Consider the following 12,051-nt stretch of genomic DNA (forward strand, 5'->3'; position numbering starts at 1 on the left):
AATGACATAGAGTAGGTGGAGGGCTTCTAGGAAGACCACCTGGGCGGCTGGACTTTAGGTACCGAGAGGGTGAGGTTTCTGGTGTGCACCTCCAGGCAATGTATTACAGCTGCCTAGGCCTCAAGGCTAGGGCTTCCCTGGTGGCTCAGTGGTAAAGAATCCGCCTGCCAATGTAGGAGGCTTCGGTTCGATCCCTGGGTCAGGAAGATGGCTGGAGAAGGGAATAGAAACCCACTCCAGTATTATTGCCTGGAAAATCTCATGGACAGAGGAGCCTGGCGGCTACAGTCCATAGTGTTGCAAAAGAATCGAACATAACTTACTGACAAAACAACAAGGCCTCAAGGCTGTGGCTTTGGCTGAGGAGGCAACGCTAGATCAAGGTGGCAGCACGGTTTAGGCAACAAATATTACGAAGATTGGCCTAGAGGGGGCGCGTTTCCGCAGGTAGAAGCATAGCCTGGAGACCCTCCTCGCACAGACAGGCCATCAGTACGCAGGCGCAGAGGACCCAAGGCGCGGCTTAATATCTTGCGGAGGGATAATTTGCGAAGAGAAGGCGTGCCTCAATCAAATTACCTCTCATTGATTTGCCTCTGTCTCTGAGGGCGTGGCCCCTTCTCGGAATAAGGGCCTGCAGAACCTAGTTCTCTCGCAGTCTGGAGGCGTAGCTTAGGGCGGGTCCTTGAATCACCCCTCAATGATTGGTCGCCTCACCCGGAGGGCGTGGCCCGGCTATCTGTCTATCCGTGGTTCGGTCACTTCCTGTGGAGTTTCCCCAACCCGAGGAGGAGGGGGAGGAGGGGGAGGAGGGCGAGGGGGAGGAGGGCGGTCGTCCGGGGTTAGGTTGAGGGGGTTGTTGGTCCGTTCTGGGCGGGGGATGACTCACGGCCCATCCCATCTCCCCGACGCCGTCCGCCCGCGCAGAGCTCGCTCCATGGCTTAGCGGAGGAGGCGGTGGCGAGCGGGGGAGGGGACTCTTAATTTGTTAGGGGGACCGGGCCGAGGCCCGACCGGCCTTGCAGGGCTCACCCGGGGCCGGGCGTCATGTCTCATGCGGCCGAGCCAGCTCGGGACGGCGTAGAGGCCAGCGCGGAGGGCCCTCGAGCCGTGTTCCTGTTGTTGGAGGACCGCAGGCCGGCCGACTCAGCCCAGCTGCTCAGGTGCGGGGCCGCCTGGGACCGGTAGTGCTAACTGGGGTTCCTGGGGGCCTGATCTTGGGGCAGCGGGGGCCAAGGGCTGTGATTGGAGGCCCTTGGGCTAGACTTGGAGGACGTCTGGGCGCCCGACTTGGGGGGGCACCTAAGGAATCTGGCGGTGGCTTCCTTGGACTGAAGCTTAAAGGAGGCATGGAAGTGCATTAAGGGAGGCCTGGTTCAGATTTGGGGGGCCTCTTGACTAGGTCTAACAGGGGCTGATTCTGTTGTGTCCAGAAACTAGTCTAGGGTTGCTGAGCTTTAAGTACTGAGACTCTGACTAGAGGCTGAATTTGGGGTCTTTGAGTCGGGTATGAGGGGACATTGAAGGGACTTATTCCCTCTGGGAAGGGCTCCTGGAAGAGAGAGGTACTGTCTTGGAAGCTTAATTACTCCCAGTGGCTGGTTGCTGGAGGCTGTGTTTGAGGATAACATGACTCTGGAGGGATTTGGGGGTATCTCGAATATACTGCGTGGAACCATCCTTGTGAGTGTGTGAGTGAACAAGAAAAGCAACATTAGTCAAGACTTGATCAGAGTAATCCCCTCACCTGCCCACCCATTCAGCTGGGTAGTGGAAAAGCCGTCTTCCCAACACCCCTATAGGGGCTCAGATGGGAGACAGATAGGCAATGGAGGTGGTGCCACCTCTTATCTCAGAGAAGGCCTCAGACCTTATTTTGGAATCCAGAGGAGGGTCTTGTTCCTGCTGCTGCCTGCCTTAGTCTCTCAGCCAGCCCTTTTCAACCCCTACACACAAACAGACAGTTTTTTTTTTTTTTAAATCTCACCTTTCCAGACTGTCTCTCTGGCCCTGGAGACAATCTTGAATCTGACCCTAGAGCTGGAATGAGCACCAATTGCACCATCCTTGCCTAGGTGGATCTTCTCTGACATCTTAGCCTCACTTGATCAGAGGGCCTGGAATCCCCAGCCTTCTCTGTGTATACCCTGCCTATCCCAGCCCCAGTGCCCACCTCTTCCAACTTCTGTGCAATGGATGTGTGAGCATGGGAGGGGGCTTTGCCTACTTTCTGCCTTGGGATTGTGCTGAGCTCAGCGGCTCCCTGAGCTTCCTCTTCCCGGCTTCCTGGGTGGTTTTAGGGCCCCAACTGTGGGTGAGGAAAGGGAGGAAGACAGATTCTTGGGGAGGGGCAAGAATTTTTGTCAAGGGAAGTCAATGACAATTTCAGGATTCTAAATCTTTGATTAAATTCAAGGATGCATATCCATCTGTCTATACGTTAATGTCCCTCACACACTAGGGTCTTGCACCCAGCATGGAGGGTTGAGTAGGAGCCTTTCCATATATCAATTAACCATCTTCTGATGTCTTTATAACAACTTAGAGCATCACAGTAGTGGCAGTAGTTGAAAGGGAGGTGTGTTCGTGGCTTCTCATTTTGTGTGTCAGCGGGTTTTGGTATTGGAGGTGCGTTTGTGTCTTGATTTATCCAAAAAACTGGAGAGGGCTGGGCAGGCTCCTCTGACCAAGAAAAAAATGTTTATATAAAGCGGATCATCCGCCCAAATTCTCCCTCTTGTAAATCCAGATTGTTGGACTGAGGGGAGCCTCTGTTATTCCCATCTTGTTTTTGGATGCCTATTCGCATCCCACAAACTCTAGCTGGGGCAGGGTTGGTGGGGAGGGAGTGGGGCTCATTTGCAAAGCGGTGGATCCTTCAGTAAAGTGAATCAGCTACCCCAGTTCTCTTTGTGATGCATTCAGTTTGTGTTACAATAGACTGTTCTGCAGAGGGATGACCCTACTTGCACCAACGTGGGCTCACCTTCAGCAGCTAGGAAAACAGCGGGGGACTGTGGGGGCTGGGTGAACTCTGAATGCGGAATCAGGAATCCCTCAAAGTGAATTGTCACTCCTAAATTCTTCATTTCTATTTTCCTGAAACCCAGGTTGTACACGTGATTGTTAGATCGAGGAGCTGGGATCCAGGCTTATTATTTTGAATCTTAAGGAGCTATGGGTAACACGGAGCAAAAGAGAGTGGGGAGGGAAGAAGACCTGGGAATTCATGGTGGTGGTTTTAGCAAAGTGGCGGAACGCGAAGGCTACACTCGGTTCTCCTCCCTCCTGGTGTGTGCTTCTGTTCTCTCTCTCTCTCTCTCTGTGCGTGTGTGTGTGTGTGTGTGTGTGTGTGTGTGTGTGTGTCTCTGTCTGTCTGAGGGGAATGATATCTGCATACAATCACTGACCATTACCCCTGCCTTTTCCCCACCCTCAGCCTGAACTCTTTGCTTCCGGAGTCCGGGATTGTTGCTGACATCGAGTTAGAAAACGTCCTTGATCCAGACAGCTTCTACGAGCTCAAAAGCCAGCCCCTATCGCTACGCTCAAGGTATGTCTCCTCTGACTTCCCCTCCCGATTCCTCAGGCACCTCCATCCCCGCTTGATGGGCAGAGGTCTCAGTGCCAGCCCAGCCCATTCTCTCACCAGCCTAAACTTTTCAGAGAGTAAAAGAACCAGAAAGAGCATGTAAAAAGCAGGAGGCCAAACTAGGATTCCAGTATCTCAGAGGAAATCTCCTCTGCTTCCTCCCGCCCCACCTGCTCATCCATTCATGATAAAAATTGCAGCGTGCCTGGAGTTCCCAGACCCGGGGCGTGGCGTGCTTAAGTCCAGCCCCCAAGTGGGTGGAGCCGTTCCCCAAATCCTTGGTCGTCCTCCCTCCTAACTCCACGAATTCACTCCCCTCGCCCTTTAAGAACCCCTGCTGGTGTCTTCTTTCCCCCCAAGCTTGCGAAGTCGAAATGTGCTGAGTCATGGGCCTGGGCTCTAAGAGAGGGGAGGGGACCTGGAAGAGGGGCAGGAAGAGAGGATTGTGAAATCTCCTTTTCAAGACTGACTAGCTCCTGGGACCAGAGGCCTAAGCAGGGAAGAAGGGCTTTCGGTTGCCCGGAAGCCTGATGCCCGCCCCCAGGAGATCAGGGAGTATGTCCAGCCTGAAATAGAGCTTAGGAGCCTTCTGTGCCACAGTCTTAATTCTGTTTCTTTCAGCTCTCCTTTAAATTGGTCCCAGAGCTGAACAGTGATAGCTCAATATAAGAACAGGCCCCAGTCCTGGCTTCACCCTAAGGACTGAGGGCTAAAGTTGCCCCAGCAGACTGTGAGCCCTGAGTGTGGCTACTGGGTCTGGTTCCTGTATCTCCCCACTATGTTGTGGCCTCTGGAGGTGGAGAACAGGCCAGGTTCTTCTGTCTGCTCCATCCCCCTGTGACTCCTTAGGCTGGGGGCTGAGACTTTTAGCTTACCTGTGGCCCCATATTTCCCATTCCACAGCCTCCCAATATCACTGCAGGCCACCCCAGCCACCCCAGCTACACTCTCTGCATCATCTTCTGCAGAGGGCTCCAGGACCCCTGCCATGTCGTCCTCTTCTTCATCGCGGGTCTTGCTGCGGCAGCAGCTAATGCGGGCCCAGGCCCAGGAACAGGAGAGGCGTGAGCGTCGGGAACAGGCCTCTTCCTTCCCTAGTCCTGCACCTGCCTCTCCCGCCATCTCTGTGGTTGGCGTCTCTGCTGGGGGCCACACACTGGGTCGTCCTCCCCCAGCTCAGGTGCCCAGGGAGGTGCTCAAGGTAAGGCCATATCCAGAGGCCCTGGGAGGGGCTCCTGGTGACTGAGGATTGGCCCTGGTGGCTTTGGGGTGAGGTCCTAGGGGCTCTAAAGGAGGGTCTTGGGTACTGGTAAAAGGGGGCTGTGCTAGTATCCCACTGTGCTTTGGGTTTCCAAGGTGTTCCCGTGGAGTTGTGAGGGGTTCTTGGGGGCCATAGGATGTCTTGGTGGCCCATGGAGGTGCACGAGTGCCCTGGAGTCTGTGAAGTGACTCAGTAGGAAGCACTTTGTGTCTGGTGATGCATTAGGAGTTCTTTGGCATTGCAGTGTCTTGGGAAGCTGTGTGTGTGGTTCCCAGGTTTGTTAAGCGGGGTCAGAGACTTTGCAGACGTGGGGAGTCTTGGGGACTGTGACAAGCTGCTCCAGAAGCTGAAGGAGTCTGCCAGCCTTGGGTAGATCTTGGGGGGCTGTGCAGGATCTCTGAGAGAGGGAGTTTGGGTCCTAGGGGAGAGTTACCAGTGTTTGGGGGTTGGGGGAGGGTTCTCAGATTCTGGGCCTGGCTTGCCATCCTGAGCCTAGAAACAGATGACTTCTGGGAGGCAAACTGGGGCTCAGAGTTGCTCTTTCTGAGCCCTGTTCTGCCTTGTTCCCTCCTACCCCATCTCCCTTTCATTCCACAGGTGCAGACCCATCTGGAGAACCCAACACGCTATCATCTACAGCAGGCGCGCCGACAGCAGGTGAAACAGTACCTGTCCACCACACTTGGGCCCAAGCTGGCTTCCCAGGCCCTCACCCCACCACCAGGGGGTGCTAGTGCCCAGCCGCTCCCCACCCCCGAGGCTGCCCACGCTCCTGGCCCCACCAGCAGTGCTCCCAACAGCCCCATGGCGCTGCTCACCATCGGGTCTAGCTCAGAGAAGGAGGTGAGTGGCTGCAGACGACCCTCACATGCTCCCCCTACCCCAGCTTCTTCTAATGCTCTTCTGTATTTCTCCCAGATTGATGATGTAATCGATGAGATCATTAGCCTGGAGTCCAGTTACAATGATGAGATGCTCAGCTATCTGCCTGGGGGCAACACAGGGCTGCAGCTCCCCAGCACGGTAAGGCCCTAAGAGGGGAGGTTGGTCTAAAATTTTGTCTCTCTGTCCCTGAGGGATAGCTTATGTACACCCAAGCTGGCTATATATAAGAGATTCTCATGTTGAATTGTACTGAGATAGAGTGTGGGGGCTGAATGATAAGAACGGGGCACATCAGTGTCCTGGGGCCACGTTGGACTGCATGAACAGGTTGACTTTGTAGATTTTGATACATACACAGTGGGAACTTTATGGACATATTAGGGCATACCAAAGCACTCAAGCTTCACTGTGAGAAAAAAGAAGAGGAGGACTCTTGTAGCATTTTGAATGTATTAAGACATTCAGATCATGAGGACATACACAGACCATGAAGTGATTGGAACATGATATGCCAAAGGTAGCCAGATTTGATGTACTTGGACCTTGAAGTAATTAGAACGTACCACATTTCTTACAGTGAACTGTGCCAAGAGGCTGGGTCCTTGTAAAGATTGGATAAAGCTTTCTAGAGTAAGAGATGTACCAGTGAACTATAACATTCTGGTTTTGAACATTCCAAGAGTCCCATAACTCGCTTGGGACATAGCAAGTGGCTATAGCTTTACTTCTTTCCAGCTCATCAAGAAGATAGAAGCGCGTGTAAAAATGGTATCAGTTTATCAGAATTTTTCATTGATTTGGACAACAGCTAAAGATTGGGATTTATATTAGACAGATCCAGTGGACTAGTGGGGGGGCTTCAAGAAATGAAAACTCATCAAGAGGTGGGACTGATCGCTTATGGATTAGTTTCTTGCCCTAGGGTGTATTCAGGAGAGTTTGAAGGAGAAAACAAACTAGGTGATGTAAAAACAGTGCTTGTTGAGTGGTTGGAAAAGAAATCCTGAGATCAGAATGTGCAAGATGTTAGAGTTAGGACCTTGGTGAATAGCAGCTGGAGATTGTATGTAATGTGATGCAATGCAGTCACAGCAAAAGACTGGAGATTGGGCTGGGGAACTTTCCAGGAGGCCAGATTTGGGGTGAAATATTGCCATGACAATTTCCCAAGGTCTGAGAAGACTGGGTTGGAGTGTTCCAAGAATGCTGAATTGGAATGTCATGCTAGGAGGGGCTGAAATGTTGCATTGGAGCTGATAAAGGCCCGAGAAGGGTGGTTTTCTGGCACTTCTCTTCAGAGCCAGCCCTGGGGTTTGGGAGAGAGGCTTCAGAAGTCTCCAGGGGATTGGAGGGGCTATGGGGTCACAATGAACAGGCCAGGCAGGGACCGGTCCCCCAGCAAAGCAGGGTAGGTCCCCTTGACCCTGTCCACCCTGTGAGTCACTGTATGAAATTCCCTTGACAGAGAAGGAAGGGTTCCCACATGGAGCCAGGCAATCCTTGCATCATGGGGGGGGCCCATCTTTGGGGTGTGTGGAGGGTCAGGAACTAGGTTTGGAGAAGAGGCTGAGCCTGGGGTCTGTTCCAACCATGGTTTTTCTGCTCACTCTGCCCACAGCTGCCTGTATCAGGGAATCTGCTTGATGTGTATAGTAATCAGGGCGTAGCCACACCAGCCATTACTGTCAGCAACTCCTGTCCAGCTGAGCTGCCCAATATCAAACGGGAGATCTCTGGTAAGGAACAGGGTCTTGGCCCTGTGCTATCATCCTTTACCCCAGGGCAAGCCCCATTTCTACCAGGTCTGGAGGTCGGGCCTGGTTCTAGGGGAAGAGGGTTTAAACAGACAGTAATGGGGGCTGTTTGCCACCTTTGGCCGCATGGCCTGTGGTCCTGCTTTCAGTCCACTTCCTCTTCTCTTGGGTTTAACAAATAGCCTGTCACCATGGCTTCTTTAAAAATCGTAAAACGGGTAGCACTTTGTAAGTAGTCACTTCCCCTGCCTGCGCCCACCAAAGCCTACCCCAGTGGCTACGTGTGCTGCCCTCCGTCGTCTGTCACCTTTCCCGGGCCTAGAAGCCCTGACCACTGCCCCATCTCTTCCAGAGACAGAGGCCAAGGCCCTTTTGAAGGAACGGCAGAAGAAAGACAATCACAACCTGAGTGAGTGGGAGCATGTACCCCTGGCTGCGTGCCATGGAGCCCTGCTTCACTCTGCCCAGCCTTCCTTGAGCGGGTGGGGCTCTCCCTGCAGCAGCTTCTCAACTCCCCAGTTTTTCTCCTTCCCTCCTTGGCCTATTGATGACTCCTCTTTCTTTCCCTCACCTTCCAAGTTGAACGTCGCAGGCGATTCAACATTAACGACAGGATCAAGGAGTTGGGCACCCTCATCCCCAAGTCCAGTGACCCGTGAGTCTGGGCCGGGAGCCCCAGGGCCAGTGGAAGGTGGGACAGGGGCCCCACTCCCTGAAAGTCATTCCTGGGTGGGCCCACCCTAAATGGGAACCACCCAGGCAGTCCTACTCATGTGCCTCTTTCTCACCCAGCTTCCCTCACTCTGAGCAGGGTGGCAACCCCTCACCATGTCCCAATCTAAATTTAGGTGCATGACATTATGGTCCCTGTACCTCATCCAACCCCCGCATGAGTTTTCTGCTTATTTAGTACTTCTTTTATTTACTCAAGAAGTGTATTCAGTTGCTTCTGCTTTGTGCCAGGTACCATGCTAGGCCCTGAGGATACGAGAGGGCACAAAACACACAAAAGTCTCCAACCTCATGGAACTGATGTTTTAGTGGGGGCAGACAGACAGCAAACAAGATAAATAAGTAAAATCTGGTGGTTATGATGAGTGTGGTGGAGAGGAATGAAGAATGGAAGGAAGAAGGGGGGATGTTGGGGAGGTCACAGTTTAGGGTGAGGAGAGGATAGGGACAGGGTAGGCCTCAACTGATGAGGAAACATTTGAATAAAGAGCCTGAGTAGCTGAGGCTGGAGCCATCTGGGTGTCTAGAAAAAAAGAGAGCTCAAGGTGGAGGGCAGAACTGAGCTGGAGGCCCTGATGTGGAAATGATATTCCATGTTGTAGGAGCATTGAGAAGCCAATGTGGCTGCAGTGAGATAAATCAGAGGGGGGTCAATAAGAGGAGTGGTAAGGGATCAGGTCAGGGAGTCTCCTGGGTTTGGAGTGTGATAGGGCATCATTGGAGGGTTCCAGGCAGGTGGTTTTCATCTGAGCACTCCATACCCATGATGGGCCCACACTTCAAGTTCCAGGCATGTGGCTGGGTGCTCCATCTACCTGGTGCAGTGCCCCCTTCAGCTCCCAAGAGACTCCATTCCCTTCTTTCCCAGCATTCCCTTCTTTCCTCCCCCTTGGGCTCCACAGGGAGATGCGCTGGAACAAGGGCACCATCCTAAAAGCCTCCGTGGATTACATCCGCAAGTTGCAGAAGGAGCAACAGCGCTCCAAAGACCTGGAGAGCCGGCAGCGATCCCTGGAGCAAGCCAACCGCAGCCTGCAGCTCCGAATCCAGGTCTGGAAGGAAGAGGCAGTAGCAGAGGTGGGGGTGAGGGGCTTCCTGAGGCAGAAGCAGAGGGAGAACCAGCCAGGATTTCCCCTCTGGGCATATTTGGGGGATCCCTGGGCTTCCTGGGATCATCATTCCTTATGATGATCATAAGCAGTGATCATAACATTGTGCTAGTGCTAAGTTGCTTCAGTCATGTCCGACTCTGTGACTCCATGGACTGTAGCTCTCCAGGCAAGAATACTGGAGTGGGTTGCCATGCCCTCCTCCAGGGGATCTTCCCCACCCAAGGATTGAACCTGTCTCTTATGTCTCCTGCATTAGCAGGTGGGTTCTTTACCACTAGTGCCACCTGGGAAGATCAGTCATAATATTAACAAGAATAATAATGAATACTGGCTAACAGACATGGTGTTTATCTTGTGCCATGAACTGTGACAAGAGCCTTCTCTCCATTTACTAAGTTAATACAATAATCCTGTGAGACAGGGACCATTATTACATCCATTTTATGGATTGGGACTCTGAGGCTCAGAGACAGATGGTAAGCAACTTGCCTGACGTTATGCAACTAGTGAGTGGCAGAGGCTGAATTTGAACCTAGGCAGCCTACTCTTTTAACTCTTAAATCCTCTGCCTCTGAAGGACCTCTGAACCCCATCTTGTCCTACCACCCCCCCCCCACTTATGTTTTGCAGGAGCTGGAGCTGCAGGCCCAGATTCATGGTCTGCCGGTGCCTCCCACCCCAGGGCTGCTCTCGCTGGCTGCAACTTCAGCCTCTGACAGTCTCAAGCCAGAGCAGCTGGATGTTGAAGAGGAAGGCAGGCCAGGCACAGCAATTTTTCATGCAGCAGGGGGCCTTGCCCAAAGTGCTCCCCATCAGCAGCCCCCACCACCACCCTCGGATGCACTTCTGGACCTGCACTTTCCCAGCGACCACCTGGGAGATCTGGGCGACCCCTTCCACCTGGGGCTGGAGGACATTCTGATGGAGGAGGAGGAGGGGGTGGTGGGGGGACTGTCAGGGGGCACCCTGTCCCCACTGCGGGCTGCCTCTGATCCCCTGCTTTCTTCAGTATCCCCTGCAGTCTCCAAGGCCAGCAGTCGCCGCAGCAGCTTCAGCATGGAAGAGGAGTCCTGATCACGCCTCACCCCTCCCCTGGGACTTCCCCACCCAGGAAGGGAGGACCTGTCAGGATGAGGCCCCACCTTTTCCCCCACCTTTCCATGAGACTGCCCTGTCCAGGTGTACCCCGGGGAAAAGGAGACTTGATGAGGCCCCACCTCTTCCCCACAGGACAGGCCAGTGCAGCTGTTCAGGCATGGAGAAGGTAGGGACATCAGGGCCTGTCTCCTGCAGATCACAGCCTGACCTTATCCCGTGGGACCCGCCCTTGCCCAGGTGAGGGAAAGAGATGGGATGAGGTTGGCCCCTGGCCCCTAGGGACTGTCCTAGCTGGTTTCCTGGGATAAAGAGGTGTCCGGATACTGCTCCATCCCCTCTCTTGGAACCACCAGTCTAGTCCATCCTGGGAAGGAAGAGGAGTCAAAATGATGGCGGTCCCAGCTTAAGTGTTTAAGCCCTGTCCCTTCCCCTGTGAATCCTGCCCTGCCCAGGCAAGGAACAGAAGTGAGGATGAGAGCCAGCCCCTTCACCTGGGAACTCAGTCCTGGCCTTGTAACAATGGAGGACTCAGGCCCTGCCCCTTCCCTATAGGAACAACTCAGCGCAGGTATTTCAGGTGTGGAGGAGTCAGTAAGATCAGGCAGCTTTGTGGACATCACAGTCATTGTCTCTTAGCAATATCCCATCCAGCATTCCATACTGCAGGGAGGAGTGGTACTTAAGCTCCTCCCGACCCCCGACCCCCCCACCCCCGCCCCGTCTTAACCTGGGACCAACTTGACCTAACCTAAGAGGGCTTTAAGCTGGCCTTGCCCTTGAAGAAGGGGGCAGATCTTGAAATCTTGTGGGTTGACATTCCAGACCTAGATCAGCAGTGAGTGAGAGTTAGACCCCGCACCCTTAGGCAGAGTGTTGTTTCGTTCCTTTCAGGGGTAGACTGGAGAGGTGATTGAGATTAGGGAGTACTTGGTCCAGTTTTACACAACCAGCACCACAGTATTCTTTTTCAACATGCAGAGGAACAGGATAAAGGAAGGGACCTTTCCAGGGAGTTCCCCAGCCCGGGAACAAGTGGAAGCCTATCCCACCAAGATAGAGGCATAGGGGAGGATTGTGAAAGCATACATATCCACTCTTCTGTTATTCTGATTTTTTGACTCCCACCCCCTACTTGGAAGCTAAGTCACCCCCAACCTCTGGCCTCCACCCAGTTCTCCATTTGGAGAAATCCTTCCCATTTCAGAGTTATCAAGACACTCCCTGCTCATCCCCATCCCTCCTACACATATACCCAAGGTTGTCAGCTTTGAATTGTTGGGGCCATGCCCCGAGGAGGGTGTTCTGAGGGGTCTGTAAGTTTGTGATTAATAAATGCTAGGCGTGTTTGATGCGCTTTTAACTTTGGCAAAGAGTGTCCTGTTCTTGTTTTTGTCTGTGGAGTGAGCATGGCTCATGAAGGCCAGCCAGTGCTGACTGAAGCAACTCAGCACTAGCACAATGTTATGATCACTGCTTATGATCATCATAAGGAATGATGATCCCAGGAAGCCCAGGGATCCCCCAAATATGCCCAGAGGGGAAATCCTGGCTGGTTCTCCCTCTGCTTCTGCCTCAGGAAGCCCCTCACCCCCACCTCTGCTACTGCCTCTTCCTTCC

The 12,051-nt window shown here is 53.3% G+C and overlaps 1 protein-coding gene across 9 annotated transcripts; it reads left to right on the plus strand.

The window, feature by feature from the left end:
* The first annotated feature begins 654 nt into the window (after positions 1 to 654).
* Positions 655 to 11,804, plus strand: TFE3 (transcription factor binding to IGHM enhancer 3). Of its 9 annotated transcripts, none has more exons than XM_070290061.1 (10): positions 655 to 1,163; positions 3,440 to 3,553; positions 4,496 to 4,793; positions 5,451 to 5,696; positions 5,772 to 5,876; positions 7,357 to 7,474; positions 7,845 to 7,901; positions 8,072 to 8,147; positions 9,127 to 9,274; positions 9,967 to 11,804. In XM_070290061.1, exons 1-10 carry the CDS (start codon positions 1,048 to 1,050, stop codon positions 10,408 to 10,410), a joined length of 1,722 nt encoding a protein of 573 aa, XP_070146162.1. In that variant the 5' UTR covers positions 655 to 1,047; the 3' UTR covers positions 10,411 to 11,804. The 9 variants fall into 9 exon arrangements, with proteins under 9 accessions (XP_070146162.1, XP_070146161.1, XP_070146168.1 ...); XM_070290067.1 differs by having other exon boundaries at positions 727 to 1,163; positions 4,515 to 4,793; XM_070290066.1 differs by having other exon boundaries at positions 768 to 1,163; positions 4,561 to 4,793.
* The last annotated feature ends 247 nt before the right edge of the window (positions 11,805 to 12,051 follow it).

Source organism: Ovis canadensis, chromosome X, assembly GCF_042477335.2.
Source record: "Ovis canadensis isolate MfBH-ARS-UI-01 breed Bighorn chromosome X, ARS-UI_OviCan_v2, whole genome shotgun sequence".
NCBI lineage: Eukaryota > Metazoa > Chordata > Mammalia > Artiodactyla > Bovidae > Ovis > Ovis canadensis.